Here is an 18,975-nt window from a genome sequence, read left to right as displayed (position 1 = left end):
CAAGTTTCCCATTTCAATCAAAGAGAAAGGAAAACGAGCGTATTTCCCACTCACTGCCAAAGAAAATAAGAACAAAGAAAACGTCCCTAAAACTAGGTTTCATCTAAAAGCCTAAGTAGCAGGGGTAATTTTGCTGCTCTCTTTTTCTTTTTGGTTTTGGTCTGACAGTGTGAAAGGTGTGGTCCCAGGGAACACAAAAGAGCCCAGATAATTTAAAAACTCTTTTGCGTTACCACACTAAAAACAGGAACATAGAGGTTTTTTTTTTTCTTTTCTTTTCTTTTTTTTTTTTAGGAACACAGAGTTTCATAAAACCTTGATTTGAATGCAAATGGGGAGCAAGCTTGCGGTTTCTCCTTTTAAGTTTTCAGTGAATCATGGCCTTTTAGGACTTTTAGAGCACCCGGCATGCAGGGGGCAAGGTTTTGGGTGACTGGTTGTCAGAGATGAGTAGAGCAGTTGGGAGCCTGTGTCCTGGTCTCCTGGGAGCTGTGCACAACCAATCCCCCCAGGTAAGAGGGCTTCCTCTGCTCTGAGCTTTCACCCCCACGCACACAAGGATAGGGAGGGGGTGGTTGCAGAGCTCTCATTACATACAGATCTATTCTAGCAAATTTTTCCAGCCTGTGGTCACTATCTGGGTGAATACATGGGACAGGCTGCACATGTAAGTAGCAGTTCTCTATATTTAGGAAAGCCAAATGACCAGAGCTCACCAGAATTTCCCCTTATCTAGGGCTACCATTTTTCAACAAGCTTAACATTTTAAAAACAGCTGGCCCAGGAGCTATCACTGGTTACACAGAGGAAGCCCATTAGCTAACTGCATGCTTTGCAGGAAGTGGTCAGACCCTATGTCCTAAGGAGGGCCATGTGGCTGTGTCTCTCACGACCCAACTGTTTAACCTCTCCCCCTTGCCCTAGAACACACAACCATGCCTACTCCTGAGGCTGAAATGGCCTTGGGAGGGACGGGGCTAGGAATGGGCCTGGCCTTCTGAGGGGAGTGCATAAAGTAGGGACTTGTCAGGGACCACAGCCTAAGCCTCCTCTGTCATTTATAGCTCAGCCTGAGTTTTCAGGCCGTTCCCTGGGAGAGGTGGATAACATGGGGAGTGGAAAGGAGAGGTATATGAAAGCAGGAGCAGAGAGGGGGTGAAACCAGCGGATGAGGGCCCTTTGTCAAGACCCAGGAATCCAAAACTGTCCTGGCCCTGACACAGCTGAGTCTCTATTAGCAGCTCATTTTCCCAAGTTATGTTTTGTTTTCAAATGCCAAGCCAATTGAATGGACTCACACTAACACAATCTTGGACATTGCATTCACCTTCTCTGTGAGTGGGAAGCCTCCTAAAAGCCCCAAATCTCTTCTCCGGTGTTTTGGGCTTAGAACAGCATTATATTCAACCCACCATCTTTCTAATCCCCTGTATACTTGAAGCTGGAAAAATGCTTTCCTTGCTCAGTATTCTCTCAAATACAAACATATCAAATTCCAGGTGGAGAAAAAAAATCCTCAGGTCTTAGGATACACGAATAAATCCAGTTAGAACAGATGCCTGATCGGAGCCCCTTGCTGGAAAGTTGAATGAACTTTTATCACAACATGGATTGTCAGAGAAAACGGCAGTAGCCAGAGGTCAGGTCCTCTATGACAGGCACACGGACACAGGCGGGGAATACAGCTAAAAGGAAAGAAGAGAAAAATGAAACAGCGTGAGGCAGGGATACAGGTTCTCCAAGTAATTGTTCATGTTGGAAATTTTTGTTTTGTAAAGGTTTAATGAGATAAAGTCATATACCATACAAATCTCACCCATTTCAAGTGTACAATTCAATGACTTGTAGTACACTCAGAGTTGAGTGACCACTATCACAATTTTAGAAAAATTCATCACCCTAAGAAACCTGCACCTATTAGCCATTACCCCCCAACCAACTCACCCACCTGGCCCTAGGTAACTACTGACCCACTTTCTGTAGATTTGCCTATTCTAAACATTTCATATAAATGGAATCACACAATTGTGGTCTTTTCTGTCTGGCTTCTTTTGCTTCGCATCGTGTTTTTCCAAGGTTCATTCATGTTGTAGCATGTGTCAGTATTTAATTCCTTTTTACAGTTGGATATTATTCCAATATACACATAGATCACATTGTATTTATCCATTCATTTGTTGATGGACATTTAGGTTGTTTCCATGTTTTTGGCTATTATGAATAATGCTGCTATAAACAACTGTGTACAAATTTTTGTTTGGATGTATGTTTTTATCTAGCTTGGTTACATACCTTGGAGTGTAATATGTTTATTACATGGTAACTCTATGTTTAACCTTTGGAGGAACTGTCAGATAATTTTCCAAAGTGGCCACACCATTATGCACTCCCACCAGCAATATATGAGAGTTCCAGGTTCTCTACATTTGTTATTATCTGTCTTTTTGATTAAAGCCATCCTGGTGTATATGAAGTAGTATCACACTATGGTTTTGATCTGCATTTCCCTATGACTAATGATGTTAAGCATCTTTTTATGTGTTCACTGCCCTTTAGTATAAGTTCTTTGGAGAAATATCTATTCAGATTCTTTATTTTTATTTTATTTTTTTTTAGATTCTTTATTTTAAAATCAGGCGGTCTTTTTATTATTGCATTAAGAGTTCTTTATGTATTCTAGATAAAATCACCTTATCAAATACACAACTTGTTAGTATTTTCTCCTATTCTGTAGGCTGTCTTCTTACTCTCTTGACAGAGTCCTTTGAAATACATTTTTAAACTTTAAGTCCAATTTATTCTTCTTTTTATTGTATTTTTGGTGTCACACCTGAGAAACTATTGCCAAATCCAAATCATGAAGATTTACTCCAATGTTTTCTTTCAAGAGTGTCAGTTTTACTTCTTACATTTAGGTCTTTGATCTATTTTGGGTTACTTTTTGTATATGGTGTGAGGTAGGGGTCCAAGTTCATTCTTCGCACATAGACATCCAGTTGTCCCAGCACCATTTGTTGAAAAGACTATTTTTCCCCCCACTGAATGGTCTTGGCATCCTTTTTGAGAAATCACTTGACCGTAAAGGTGACTCTTGATTCTATTACACTGATCTATATGTCTATCTTTATGCCAGTACTACACATTTTGATTACTGCAGCTTTGTAGTGAGTATTGACATTGAAACATGTGAATTCTCCAACTTTGCTCTTCTTCAAGAATGTTTTGGCTATTGAGTCCTTTGAATTTCCATATGAATTTTAGGATCAATGTGTCAACTTCTGCAAAGGCAGCTGAGATTTCACAGTGGAAATTGCTCCATACTCCGGAATTTAATAAACAATGAGATACTGAGATCCATAAAATGTTTATCTTCATGCAACTTGCTTATAATGGCATATTAATTGTGTACCTCATTTAACTTATAACACAGTATAAAAACAAAACTTTTATTGAGGGACATCAGAAGCCTAGCAGAATCTTGTGATTAAACACATGAACTAGTTTATAGTATTATTTCTTTTGTGGGGAAGAATTTCAACTAAAAAATATATATATAGTGTAGCAAAACCTCATGATTTTACCTTAGGTTAACATGTTTACTTTTATTTTCACAAATGCTAGAGTGTGAAAGTCTACACTCAGATTTTTTAAATTGCGGTAAAATATAACATATTGCAGGAGACTTTAAAAAACTAAATAAAATGCTATGAACAAAGAAGTAGCACTAAGTGTTGCCAAGATTTAAAAAAAAAAAATCTGAGCTGATTTTGGTATTGAGTGTGGAAGAAGGTTACTTGGACAAAGCAAAGGTTACTTAGGCCTTTCAAAATAAAGGTACCACTATGAATTCAGTCTCGGAGGCCAGTAGACTGCATGCCTAAGGTGAGCCTTTGAACATGTGCTGACAAAAGCCCATCCTTTTGTCTACCTGGAGCATGGGTGCTGAGGCCTGCTGACAAATGCATAGCTATAAGGGCTGTTCCTTCCCCTGTGATCCCAAGAATAGCACAAGTTGGGTGGTTCTTAACCCTGACAACTTTACAAGGCTGGTGTGAAGATCAAATTGGATAAATACATCTACAGTGCCTAACGAGCTCTCTAGAACTGGCAGTCAAGACTCCATAACAGAGCTTTTTCAGCTTCATAGATAGGGCTACCAAGTGAGGCACAAATAATAGTTAGCTAATATTTATTCAGAATCTATCAAGTGCTTTGAAGGTTACCATCTTATTAAATCCTCACAACAACCCTATGAAGTAGGTACTATTATTATTTCCATTTAAGGATAAGGAAACTGAGGCACAGGAAAGTTAAGTAACACACCTAAGGCCACACAAGATGTTGGTGATCGAACTAGGATTCTACTCAGGTAATCGGACTCCAGATCCTGTGCTTTTACCATTTCACCAGTCTCTGGGCCTCTAGTAACTTGTTTTAGTGAACTGCTCTATTCTCAAATCAAATCAACTCAACTACCACTTGCTGGGAGATGAGAGGAAAGGTGGTACATGAATTGCCCCATGTCCGTTTTCGATACTTGGAGATGCAGCAACTGCCCTGCTTAGTAGTGTTTAAGGGTGTAGGCTTTACAGTGAAGACTAGGCTTCAAATTCTAGCCAGGTGACCTTGGGTAAGTTAATGTAAGGTCCATAAACCTCAGTTTCCTCATCTACAAAATGAGGATACTACTCACTTCATTGCATTGCTGTGACAAATAAATGTAATATTAAAGTAAAAGCCTTGGCATTGTGCCCAGCCATAATAAGTGCTACAAACAGAAAAATTACAAGCCAATAGATAATTTGATTCAATCTTGAATCACAGTTGAAATCACAGGCCACTAGTTTTTGGGGCATTAAGGAGAAACTCGAGAGTGAAGAAGTTGGAGACATGGTACTTTTAAGAATGCAAATCATTGGGTTTTAGTTCCTATCCTTTGTTTAGAGAGATAAAGTAAGAAAGTTGGAGAATATTTACGTATGTTATCATACAATCTAAGTTCTTACCCCATTAACAATAAGACCAACTGAGTATCTAAAGACAAAAGTGAGGGTGTAAAATCAGTCAGTAAACACCCCCCCCCCCAACTCGCCTGTTTTCGTAAATAAAGTTTTATTGGAACACAGCCATACTTATTTACATATTGCCTCTGCTGCTTTTTGCACTAAAATGGCAGAGACCCTGTGGCCCACAGTCTCAAATATTTACTATCTGGCAAAAAAAGTTTGCCAACCTCCTATTTTAAAATATGAAGAAATACTTCATCTTTGCTTTCTCCATCACACGGAGTAGGAGGCAGACATCTCTTCCCATCCTCCCAAACCACTAAGTGAGTGTCTAGATGCAAAAGAGACAAACCACCAAGTGAGTGTCTAGATGCAAAAGAGACAGCACTCCAGTGTGAAAGAAATCAAAAATTTCAAAAGGCCAGGAGGAGAAAAAAGCTTTATAAATAGGGGGCGGGGGGAGAATATTATCATTAAGTAACAGGATTTGCCCTGCTTTAACATTACTTTCTGTCCCTTAAACTGATTTCAACTTCAAAGGCCCATTTTCCTCTATTTGAAATCAAATGAGTTCTTTACAAAGAAGGAACAAACACGGAGCTGCTGGCCATTTAAAAGCCAGGGACCACAAAAGCTCAAGATGGGGACAGCCTGGCAATCACAACAGTCAGTGCAAAATCTGCATTTTATTAAAGACATTTGGGAAGATCCATTCAAAAATACATTGTGCTCAGTAAAAATTAACCATTTCATGCTGATAATTAAGGTTACCACGGAATAGATATTTGTATAATATTTACAGCAACAATAGAAATTTTACAGAAGTTTAGAATGGAATACATGCCAGAAAAAACTTGATAAGATGTACCAACACATGATACAAAGAGTTATATAAACACTTTACAAATGGTTCATAATTAGCTTGTGAGGAATTTAAATATTCAACACTTTAAATTCAGTTTGGATTCAAAAATTAAAAAGGTTAACACCACGTCACACCCTTGCCACAGTAAAAAGTATGGAATTACACTCTGTATTATGGATTATAAAGTCTGTGCAATTAAGAATTTCCACTGATTCTTCATCTACCACAAATTTGGATGTTACGTCATTCTGGCTTATCCATATTTTTAATTTCATGCATGAGCAGGGTTCTCAAAAATCACCCTGCCCTGTGTCTTCCCACATACCCCTTTTGAACTTCCTAGAGATTGAAGAAGCTCAGAACAGTCTTCTAAGTATATACAGAATAACTACCTGAATTCAAAATGGCACAAAGCAATTCTTGGAGATAGGAGTTAGGGGCAACTATTTTGTTTGGTTTTATTGTTTCTGTTAATCAATCCAAGTTTACAGTGAAAATTCACTTCTTGCAATCATAGCTTACCCCTCCAGCCTGACTCAATCAGTGACCAAAGAGGAAATAAGGAAAGGGAAATAGACTGAAATGACTATACTCAATTGTATATCTCTAGTGAAAATGGATTTTATACAAGCTTTGCTTTCCATTTTGGAAAATCTAAGCCATGGTGGAGAACTTAAAAGTTCTCCAAGAGAAAAAGCATCATTTTTTTTTTCTTCTTGAAACTCTGAATGCTTTGTAACTAGAGCTTTTGACAACTCTGGCGATAAACACTTTAATCCCCCAACAGGGACAAAAGTCAAGGCATCTACCTTTTCTATTCCTGGGTTTCATCTGATTAGCCCTGAAGCAGAGCACTAGGACAAGCTTGTCTATGCCTGAAATGAATCAGATCAGGCTTTTGGGAAAGTAAAATCCCAAACCAAAGGAAGTCCTGAGGAAATCTTAGCAGTCTGTCAAAACGGAAGGGATGGAGGAACAGATAAGGCCTCTTTCTCCCTGATACTCTGTGCTGGAAGAGTAGCAAACAAGGCAACTTCTAATCTGCATACAACATGGAAACCAATTTTTTTTTTTAAGATTCCAAAGGAGGATCAACATATGACCCAAGGATCAAATGGGGTTCAGAGAGCTTAACCTTGTGGGTAATGAAGGGCCTTAGAAGTGAAACCAGTTTCACTGCTGCAGTTCTCTGGCCCTAGAAATCCAAAGTGCAGACTACTACAAATTTTTTCTGGCAAAACAAAAGACACACCTCCCTCAAATTTGGGAGTAAACAGTTATCGAATGAAGATACAATGTAGGTCATGATCATCTTTAATATCCTATAGGAAATACACAGAAAGGTGGGCCAGTGCCTGGAGTGGAGAAAGGTGGAGTCAGGACCAGGCCTAATGCTGATGAATTAACAAAGCACTAAGGGAAATGAATATTCACGTAGTAACTGACTTGGCACAAGTCTATGATCTTTTATAGTACATTCAATTAAAAAAGGATAGAATAGAATAGGGCAGCAGGCCCAGAGTTTCCTCACCACCTTACTTCTACCACATTGTGTGTATACAGACAGACGAGGGACTCGTCCTGCCACGGCTTCATTTTCTTGCATTTACTCATGGTTTCAAAGACAGAATTTTTTACCCAGCTGATGAATCAGACTTCAAGATATTCTATATCTCAGCTGGTAAGATACAAAATGAAGAAATCAGAACCACTTACAAGTTTTTGTTTTGTAAGATGGTTCTTTAAGTCTCCAAGAGAAACTTCTTGTGAGATTCTGGCCCTGGAGATTAGCAGCAGGACACTTTCCTGCAGCCCCTTTTAAAGAAACCATTTTTAAAAAAAGCATAAATCCGTTTTCTCTGCCTACACACTTTAATAGTGATGGACTGAAGGAGGCAAGGAAATATATCAATATGTTCTGACTTGGTTCAGTGTATCATACCACATCCCCAGCTCACAAAAGTAATGAGTCTGTGGATCTCAGTGCTCACATGGAGCTCAATATCCCACTATAATGTAGGAGGTAACGAACTTCTAGATATAAAAGCAGTGCTCTCCAGAAAAAAATGTTGTGACCAGGAGAGAATATGCAGATTTCTGAGTCCCAGCTGAACTCTGGGAATAAGTCGCAATGAGCGATTGCCCTTGCTGAAAATTGGGTCACCACCAGGACCTAGGTGAACAGAAATGGACAGAGCCTTCTACACACTTGAAAAGTAATCCTCTGGCCTTTAAAAAAAGTTGTACACTTATTGAGTCATTCTCAATACATAGCTAGAAGAAAATAAATGGCTTTTTTCCTTATTTACTCTAAAAACTAGTTTAAGAAGTGAGGATATACTATGACGTTAACTAAGATAAGGGGTGCTGGGAAGGGAAAATGGGATAGCATTTTCTAGCGAAGTCCACTAATTTTCAGATTAGGAACATGCTAAACTGGCTAACTCTACAACCACAACATACTTTATAATACATGACGTGACTAGAAACTAACCAGCACAGCTCTGAGCTTAGAATTAAAGTACAACTGCATATGGCAAATCTTAAAGCAGGTTTTAAAACAGATTTAACCAAAGCGTACAGCACAAACACTCCTATAACAGCCACATCACAACCACCAGGAGAGAGTTTTTTTGCTTCTAATCGGTCTGTCATATGCCAATATTTGTAAAGAGCTATTAAATGCCTTGAATAAAAGACAATGGCATTTTCTTTTGGGAGACACAGCTAAAAGCCATGGATGCCTTTGAGCAGTTGGTAAAAATCATGCCAATCTGCCAGGCTGCTGCTTGCTTCTAAATATAAGCCTCATGGTTCTATGAAAGATTTTCTAAAGATGCTGACCTAGAATCTAAGTCCTCAAACACCTATAAAGCCACTCTGGTCTCCTCCCAAAGGATGTACCTTTTAGCAGGCCCAAGACAATGAAAACAAACAGGATTCCAAGGATTCAAAAAAAGTGGTAGAAGATTCTTGCAGAGAATGTGATACTAAAGAATTCATACCCGCAGTTTCTCCAGTAGCCTGAAGAGAACAAAGACAGAGCCAAGCTCTGCAGAGCAGTGGGCTTAGAATCCAGTAGAGCAGGGTTTCTTAACCTCACCACTATGGACATTTGGGGCTGGATCATTCTTCGTGTGTGTGTGTGTGTGTCGGGGGGGGGGATCCTGTGTACATAGGATGTTTAGCAGCATCCCTGGCCTCTACCCAGCAGATGCCAGTAGCACCTCACCATTCCCAGTTTCAACAACCAACTATGTCTTCTGACATTGTCAAATGTCCCAGGGAGGCAGAATTGGCCCTGACTGATAACCACTGCTACAGAGACAGCTCACTTGAACTACTTAGCACAGAGCACTTTTGATCTTGGGCTCTGAAGAGGCTAACCCTCAAGCTGAGACCAACCAAGGTATAGTAAAAGTTCATTCAGAACTTCTGAGAAGTGAAGATGGTGGTAAAGTAAAAGTAGAAAAAGAGCAAAGCAGAGTTTCTTTTCAAAAGGAGATTGGCAATACTTCCATAAAATAAAGCAATTCATAAGCCTTCATTCAGTGATATTTTATCCCTTAGGATGTTAGGGCAGATAGCAGAATATGAACATTATAAATTTCCCTTCCTAAAGAAAATGCAGACTTGTGTGACTTTAAAATCATATCCTTCTTATCATGGATGGCAATTTTTGTGAGGTCAATGATTCATCAACCAGAGGAAAACAACAGTTAAATGCTAAGAGAGGGCCCATTAGTTTTGAGAGAAAACTTGACCATTCCCCTCGGCGAGCAGGAAGAGAATTATACATGCTAGAAATGCGGATTGTAGTTCACTTATTATAGCTTACTGAGGTCAATGAAAAGTCAGAATGGACAAAAGTGGAGAAGAGGATAAAAGAGCTACCTCAAAAACACTGGTTGAAAACACTGTAGATATTTTCTGGCTCAAATCTGGGAATGTACGAAAAGTATGTATTGACTCTTCATCAGTTAGGTTTACTTTGCTCTAGGTAGAAGGCAATTATTCTAGCCCTTCTTTGAAGAACCATCATGAATATAAATGTTCTGCAAACATCTGAGATCCCAGTGTTAGCAAGGATGAAAACATGGGAAACCAGCCCCTAGGTGACAACGAGCCTCAAATGCCACAGCATGGCAATGTGACTGCGCAGTTCCTAAGCGCACAGCACAGTGAGAAGTCTTTCCAGAGGAAAAAAATGTAGTTTCTGGTTTGCAAGGGGGGATTACAAGATATAGATCTAGTATGAAAAAGAAGAGTTACACACCCTTTTAGAGTCATTAGTATCCAGGCAAAAACTGCTAAGGGTTCACATCACTTATATAACTGAGCAGCTTGCCTGGGAAAAGCCAGAATTCAGAGCTACTTAAAGAGTACTGAACTGGTGAAAGAAACAAGATATAAAAAGAACTGAAGAGCATGCAAACTACTGGTTTGAATCAAACTGTTTTAATGATAGTACCCAGTTGAGTTTCATTTTAGTGCCTATTACACTTATTAAAATCAAATAAAAAGCACCTTAAAATGACCTCTATATATAATCGATACACATTATAGTAGTTATATAAAAATGTAATATGCACACAATTTAAGATTCAAAGAAACTAAGACCTTTTCTTTATAATCTTTATAATCATCAGACCTATCATTCTCAAAATCTTGGGGGTGAGGGAACAGTAACTCAGCACATTTCAATTATCGCTGACTTGATTCAGGGGCCAATGCTCTCAGAATCCTGGGACAAGTGATAAATATTGACAAGTTACCCCTTTGAGGGGTGGGGATGGGTCTTTAAAAATATTATTGCTAAGAGACTACTTCCAAAAGTTGAATTCTCTTGATAGATGGTACTGAGGTGATTTCCGTCAAGGATAGCCCAGAGACACGGGGCTGTAACCCTTGTTGGCCACAGGCCTTGATGATGCTTCGGAGTAACTTGGGAGTTGAAGGAGATCAAATGAGGGAAAGAAGTCCTGTTCTGATCATGTGTGTGTACTGATGTACATGATAACTTTGTTATAAATGGATAGTCCCAGGAAGAAAAAGTGAGCACAGCAATTTTCTCTACATCTGGAATTGCTTCAGGAGCCTTTTAAATATACTGGAAAGAGCAATTACAGCAACAGCAACAGCAGCAACAACAAAACATTTAGAAATAGAAATGCCACACACAGATCTCACACCCCACCAGCCAAGAGTCTCCGGTACAGCGCACAGGATTCAGGAGCATAGAGCTGGTTTGCAAGATCTGCAGACAGGTTCCTCTTGCAACCTTGCAACCTAGGAATGTTCACTGGCAAATCTTTGGTCTGCACTCTACACTAACACTAAGGAGAAAAGCATATTCTCTCTACAAAGACCCATGAGTAACCCTGGATCTATCCTCTCCTCAGGTGCAAAGAACGTCCCTGGATGCAAACAGGAGCCAACTGTGAGGACGGAGACAACAAGGCCTGCTAGAGCTCTCACTGGCCTACCCGACTGTCTTGCTTATGGGTTTGGGAGGAGATGCTGCATCTCATCTGCTACCAAGGATCATGTCTAGAGGCTACTGCTGGGGCCTAAAAGTTGAGCACGGTTCCCACTGATAGTCACACATAGCCACAATTCAGCTCCCTTGATTAGAAGTATAATACTCACTTCATATCACAAATGTATAAAAATATGGCAGAGAGTGTCATAATGATACTTTCTTTAAATGATTATATTTATAAAACAGACAGATATTTACCATATATATATTTATATATAGAATAAAATACTCCTGATGCAATATATAAAGGTTACTGTTTAGTTTTTATAGAAACTACTGTAGCTGTCCCACTGCTTCACAATGTTCCAAACAGCTCAAAATAACTTTACATTTAACATAAAAGGTATGGTTAGAACAGTACAATATTAATTATAAATAAATGTTACAAATCCTATCAAATATGAAGTTTAGAAAACAATTTAAGACATACAGTTAGTTCATCTGCTAACCCTTCAAAGGAATACTCTTGGATTACAATAAACCCCACATTTAGTTTAGGCTAAAAAAAAAGAAAAAAGAAAAAAAAGAAAAAAGAAAGAAAATCTGTGGTAAGGGCATTGGTCAACACGAATTTTTCTATCCCTTGCAGTACCAGAACACATCCTAGCTTTCCTAAGTTCAACAGGGATTGCACTAAAGCTGGAATGTGCAGGGGAGAAACTGGCAAGAATGTCTTCTTCCTCAATGGCACACTCTATCCATTCTCACACAAGATCCGTGGGGACCAGCAGTCCCTAAGAAACTCCTGCGGCTCTAAGATCCCTGACTAGCATTTGTGGCCGTGAGGAGCCAGAGGGCTCCACACATACAATATTGCACTCACCTTCATAAAGCTGAAAATACTGGCTGACCACCCCAGCCCAGCCCATTCCCCACCCCCCCACACCCTCCCATCCCCTTCCCACTGGCTTACCTACCCCCCCACCCCCACCCCAGCACACATTACAAGGCTGTCTCTTTTAAATCATTCAGATTTGGCATTCGAGACCGATTTGTTCTGTTATAAGGGTGCCCGTTTGGCCCACTCTTGGCACCCAGCTGTTCAGAGTAGGAAGGCCCCTCTGTGGCACTCCGGGTCACAGAGGACACATGCCAACCAGGGTCCATCTGACCTGGCAGCTGGAGGGCTGGCCTGCCCTTCGGTGTGGGCTCCTGCCGGATGTTACTGCTCCCGCCAGAGGCCTGGCTCAGGGGGTGGATCCGAATTTCTGAGAAGGAATTTTTGGCTTGTTGAGTTGTTAAGGGCTGGAAGCGGGGGTCTGAGGAAGCCGGGTGATTTGAGGCTGAAGAGAGATGTAACAGCTTGCGCAGTGATTTTAACGGCTGGCTCTGAAAAAAAAAGATGAGAGTGTGCATAGGACTTAATTTAGAGTAGACTCGAAAGCTGAGAGAGACAGAGCACAGATCTGAGATGACTGCATGTAGCCAGCGGGGCAGGCACAGGGGAAGAGGGGCTAAGTCTAGCCTCATCTGTACTTTTGTTCTTTTTCAGACAAGATCGAAGTTATTTATCTTTAACGAAAAAGCCTAGAGATCTAGATAAGGACTCTAGGGCTGGTGTGGTGGCTGATCAAAGGCTTAGGCACCTTCTATCTGGCTGCATCCCATCTTGACAGGGGGCAGATCTCGACTCAGCCAGCAGGAAGCAGCAAAAGGAATATGCCTCTCTCTTTTTGAGAAGACTTCCCAACAGCTCCACATAAACCTGCCACTTATTTTTTACCTGCCAGGACTCAGCCATTCAACCCTACCTAGCAGCAAGAGAAAGCTGAAAAAATGTAATTTTTCAATTAGGTAGCAACATACTCAGCTAAATATTGCATATCCCCCTTCTGTTCTTATCACCCCAATTTTCCCCTTCCCTTTCTGCACTTTTACTTTTTTGGCGGTGGGGGTAGGATTTGAGCACTGAAAAGTGAACAAAGCAGAGAAAAAAAACAGCAAAAGCCCTATGGACTCTAAAACATAATTCACTCTCAGGAGGCTCTGGATTCTTAACATGCTTGTCTGCTGTGTGGTGGAGGCCCAGACCCCAGAGGTGCTACACTGGGCAGGGGACTGTGCTGCAGGGCAGAAGAGAGAGTCCCAGCAGCCACCTACCCCACACTGGGTGACTCTTCTCAGGGGACTGCTGAACCACGGGCTTCCCACTGGTAAAAAGGTGGTTCACTGCTCTCCCCTCCTATACCTGATGCATGATGAGGCTTACCAGCAGAAGAGGCATGTGAAGGCACCCTGAAATTTAGGGTCCCTGATGGGAAGCCTGCACTCTGGATGTAGCCCTAGCCTAGGGCCACCTCTGGCTACAGGCTGTGCGTCTATGGGCTTGGTAAAGTTTTAATAAAATGTTGATGATCTCAAGGAGTACTAAAAGATTTGCAAGAAAAGAGCATTGAAATCGAAGAGGAATTGTTTGAGAATGGACTCAGGCAGAAATTGCTCCTGGGGAAGTACCCTCTATGGCTATTCCAAAGTCTGTCCAAGACAGCTCTGTGGTCCCCAGGGGAGGTGGCACAGCACAGTACACATCATGAGTGCTCAAAGTTGTGTTTTTTGTTACTGAAACTGGTGTGATAACACAATGAGATTCCTAGTGATTTTTACAGCCCTAACCACATGTGACTATTGAGCAATTACAGAAATTTGGGTCCAGTTGGAGATATAAAGTAGCCTGAAAGGTGCTTCTTAGCGTAAGAAATGGCTACACAAAGAAGGTTCTAAAGCCCCATACTTTTTTTATAAAACTGGGAAGAGAAGACGAGGCCCTCACTCAGAGTCTTGTGCTTTTGGTTCAGAAACATACCCAACAACTTAGGTATCTGGTTCTCTACACCCTTTCTGTCCCCTTCCTTCCCCCTTGGCCTATGTTACATTAGAAGTAGAAAATATAAATGGTTGGGCAAATACAAGTGAAATTTGGGAACTCCTGTCAGTGGCTCTAAGTAACAGTTAAAGAAAGCCCAGGTGGCTCAGCGGTTTAGTGCTGCCTTCAGCCCAGGGCCTGATCCTGGAGACCGGGGATGGAGTCCCACGTCAGGCTCCCTGCATGGAACCTGCTTCTCCCTCTGCTTGTGTCTCTGCCTCTCTCTCTCTCTCTCTCTGTGCCTCTCATGAATAAATAAATAAAATCTTAAAAAAAAAAAATAGATCCTCTTCCTCCAAATTACAGAAATCTGTGGCCATCTATCTATCTATCTATAAATACAAGCAATCCTAGAGCTTCATTCAGAAGCTCATGAGGATTGTCAGAAACTACAGTACGGAGGAATACTGGATTTATAAAATATGTTAATATGATCAAAAAACAAGTTAGATTATGTCACTGTGCTTGTTGTAGGATACTGTAAAGATGCAATATTAAAAAATTTTCAATCAAAATAGTTATCCAAAGGAGATAAACCTCAGTTACCTGAAAAAAGTTACTGATTCATTTTCTGCTTATTTCCCATTATGGCAGATAAATACAATTATACAATACTGTCTAATATACAGTTCCTAATGCAACTGTTCAATTTTCTATCAAAAATAGTATCAATTTCAGAATTTTATTCTTTCAAGAAAGGTTATCGTATCTTTCAAGGCCCAATTCATATGCTATACCACATTTAACAAAATCTTCATCTTCCCACTACCTCCTCCTCTCACCCTCCTGTACATTTTATGGCATGCCTCACTTTTTACCATGAATTATGGTTACTTATAGATTTTCTCTCTCTCCTAAGATATGTAGTACTTACGGGCTGAGACCACATCTTAATTATCCCCCTTACACTTCATCTAACACCCACCCCCCAACACCCTACTCCACCCAGGGCTAGGTGAAGGCCAATGGAAGCTCACTTTTTTTTTTCTCATTAAGACATGAGTCACTGAAACGAGATTCACCTGGACTCCCAAGAGTCCAGGATAACATCTGCTATTCACAGTGACGGTATATTCTGAGGAGGATGTCAGCCTTGTAACACTGAGAGGCTAAATTCCTCAAACCCACCCACCTCTCAAAAGAGATAAGTCACTGCAGAGTCTAGAATCTAGGAGTGTTACAGGCACCACTCACTTGGGTCTGTAGATCAGAGATCTTCTCAGGACGCCACTCCTTTGGTCTGCTGCTCGGAGTGCTAGCAGAATGAATGGCTTTCTGTAATGTTAGAAGATCGGGGCCATCAGAATTGGGCACCTAGAGGAGAATACAGGGAAGGATTCAATAAGAACCCCAATAAGCCTAATTAAGATATGCAACCACACACCAAGAGGAGAACAAAAGCACATCAAAGGAAACCAAACCTCGACCCCGCGCCCCCAATAAAAAAAGAAACCAAAACTCTCCCAATGTTCATAATGCAAGTGATGCCAGTTAAATTCTGCTGCCCTCTTAATAATTTTCCCTGCATTAGGAAAAATTGGCAGATGTCATGCAGCTTTGTTAAAACCTCAACCCTTAAAGCATTCCCATGCTGTTAGTTTTAGTCGCTGTAAGAGAGAGCAGTTAAATTGGGCTGTACCAGAAATTGTTTGTCGTATCCTCATTCCATATTGCAGTTAGGTTATGAACCAGTTCAATAAAACAAAAATTTGTTCCTGCTGGGAAAATGATCCAAACACTGTATTTGGTGGCGCCCAAAGAAGTCTATCAGGCTTTCAAGGATACTGAAGTGGGAAAGTATGGTTTGAATCATATTCCCAAGACATTGCCCAGTAAATCTGGGTCTAGCATTATGTAGTATAAAAATGCTGGAAATTTGTATAAAAATGCTAGAAATTTGTGCCACAAACTCCAGATTAATGCAATTGGTCCATTCACTGATTTTGGTGAACATAGAATAATGCCAAATGCCAAGCAAAAGCTCTGGCTTTACTAAGTGACCAGCAAAAACTAGAGCCAGGCAAGGAAAAAGCAAATCACCGGCTAAGAAAAGTAGAGCCTGCCGGTTCACTCAATTTGGTCAATTCAACTTGGTTTCAAAGAACAAACTGCCAACCAAGTGTTAACAGACTTTGTGAGCCGAATGAAAAGACATTGTTAATTATAAACGTTAATCAAATTCTTTACAGGAAATAAGAGATTTTATGAATGCCGTCTGCCCACAAGTGGCTAACTAGACAACCCAAACTAGCCTTCCACTAGTTTGTTTAGTAGCCTTTTATGCTTCAACTTCCTTAACTGATTCACAAAATCCAGAATGGCAAAGAATTGGTATTTCAGTAACTTTATGGAACTGGCTCAGGTACTTAACTAGCACAAAGAGAATATGACCTCATGAAAATAAAAGACATGCTGTTGTCATCAGTAAAACAAGTTTACTGGAGCAGTTTGCAGGGCTACCATACGTAAAAATGGGTACCATGGGTGGAGTGACTACAGGAAGCTTTTTCAAAGAAGAACTATGCTTTAAATGATTCTTTGAATTAAAAAGAGGAAAGAGGGATTTCTTGATGCTTGGATTCTCCCCGTTGGTGGAATCTGTCTGCAATATAAGATACAAATAAACTAATTGCAAAAAAAAAAAAAAAAAGAAAAAAGAAAAGAAAAGAAAAGAAAAGAAAAAGAAAAGAAAAAGAAAGAAAAAAAGAAAAAAGGGTGTTCTTACTGAAACTCCTAGCCCTTGGGAGCCCTGATATTGTTCAATGTTAACAGTCACTTAAGGAATCCCTGTGCCGTGTGTGCACCTAGAGGAGTTCTGTGTCATTTCTCACCTGGACATGAAGATGCCAACAAAGTAAATTCAAAACCTGCAAAAACTTCAGTATATATAAAGAACATGTAGTCATGAGCCTTACCTATAATAGGAATGTCTAGAAACCTACACACATCTAGTCACACTGAGCTTACAAAATATGTAAGGATTTATTTATTATCATAAGTACGATTATAAAGACTTGTTTAAAGGGCTACTGGTGAACTTTAATCTTTTCCTAATTGCGAGGGAGGACTTTAGCAATTAAATAACTGACCATGTGATTTGCCTATGGGCGGAGGGTGGAGAAGATACTGCAAACCCTTTTGAACATGGTCAACTCTTGAACCAGAAAACATCACTTGGAAGAGGTAATATCACTGTTGCAGGACTGTACCATCAAAGAAACAGTCTGGTTCTATGCTGTTAAAGAAATATTTACCCCATGGAAAATATGTAGCACAATTCAGAATACAGGTTTTCAAAGTGAAAAAAAAAAAAACAAACAGTTCAATCTTTAAATTGACGCATGATTACCAATTGAGATACTAACTAACTAGGGTACAATTACCAAGTTGGCAAAGTCACCATATGCTCTTGGGGCTTATGTAACTCTGGATATGGAACTGAAGCCAGATTTCCCAAGGCGGCTTCCAGATTTGCTTGAGTCAAAGCAGGCACCTTTACAATACAGAATTATTTTTTGGCATCACTTTTCCCTTTTTTGGATAGCTCAATTGTTAGAGAACTAGAATATATATATGAAGGCATTCAGATCACCTTGTATGAAGACATTCAAGTAAGATAGCCAATTGAAGGTTTCTGTTCCCATGACAGGATCCCAGGGAAGAGTAATACGTGACTAAAGAGGCCCTAAGAGAGTGCCCAGGAATCGGTGGCCAGAGGCTCTCCACCAGAGATGGGCCTGTGGCAGGGACTGAGCCTGGGCCTGCTATTTAGGAGAACCCACCTCTGGTTCTCCTGATTATGTGACTTCAGGCAGGTCACAAGTTGTGACTTGCCTGGGCAGTCTTCTATCAGTGAAATAAAGGTGTTAAACTGGATTTAGGACCCGCTGAGGTTTAAAAATATCCTTTTCTTTACATGGCCTGGGCATCACATCTCTTTTTTTTTTCCTCTTTCTTTCTTTCCTTTTTTTTTTTTTTTTTTTTTTTTTGAGTTTTAAGCAAAGGCCACAAAGCTTTTAAAACTTTCAAAGTTGGTTTACCTAGTTTCCTTCTGCTGAGTTCTAGAAAGTTGGGGGGGGGGGTGGTGGTGGAGCTGACTTTAATTCTGCTTCAGTGCTCACTTTAAGGAGACAGAGTTAACGTGATGCCAGGCTTAGGAGCCTGAAGTCCGACAGAATATAGAGAGCTCTTTGGAAATCTTACTCTGGATACCAGTCTTTAAAACATTTTTTTTCTGGGATGCCTGGGTGGCTTAGTCGGTTGGGCACCTGACTTGATTTTGGCTTAGGTCATGAACTCAGGGTTGTGAGATCAAGCCCCACTTTGGGCTCTGCGCTGGGTGTTGAGGCTGCTTGGGATTCTCTCTCTCCCTGTGTGCCTCCCTCTCTCTCTCAAAAAAATTCTTTTAATTAAAAAATGCAGAGGCACAAACAACTTTTGATTTGGAAAAAATCATTGTGGCTGATGTGGAGATATTTTACAGTTCCTTTAACATATCGAAAATGAAATGTATAAAAATCTTTTAAAACAGTTTGAGTGGAGAGGATGTTAGAAAATAATTATTCTCCTATTTACTCTAACTGATAATATTTAAAAATCTAAAATTTGAACCAGATCCTGAATAACAGAGCCAGTCAACATGTAAACACTCAACTCAGGCCATGGTGAGCCAGGGGCTTTAAGTTTAACGTTAGTCTAA

General features: G+C 40.2%; 1 protein-coding gene across 4 annotated transcripts in view; it reads right to left on the bottom strand.

Moving 5' to 3' along the window:
- Positions 1-436: 436 nt before the first annotated feature.
- Positions 437-18,975, bottom strand: part of CDKL5 (cyclin dependent kinase like 5) — a 213,050-nt gene continuing 194,511 nt past the window's right edge. For 2 of the 4 annotated variants that reach the window (XM_041741589.1, XM_041741590.1), the window contains exons 17-19: positions 16,756-16,878; positions 15,471-15,590; positions 12,338-12,742 (exon numbers count right to left, since the gene is read on the bottom strand). In XM_041741589.1, the coding sequence (XP_041597523.1) occupies positions 12,356-12,742; positions 15,471-15,590; positions 16,756-16,878 (630 nt within the window). In that variant the 3' untranslated portion in view covers positions 12,338-12,355. Of the gene's footprint in view, positions 1,686-12,337; positions 12,743-15,470; positions 15,591-16,755; positions 16,879-18,975 lie in introns of those variants that run through there. The other 2 variants (XM_041741591.1, XM_041741592.1) reach the window with 2 other exon arrangements.

The sequence above is a fragment of the Vulpes lagopus genome, chromosome X (assembly GCF_018345385.1).
Source record: "Vulpes lagopus strain Blue_001 chromosome X, ASM1834538v1, whole genome shotgun sequence".
In the NCBI taxonomy this organism is placed as follows: Eukaryota; Metazoa; Chordata; class Mammalia; order Carnivora; family Canidae; genus Vulpes; species Vulpes lagopus.
This window is presented reverse-complemented; position numbering and strand designations above follow the sequence as displayed.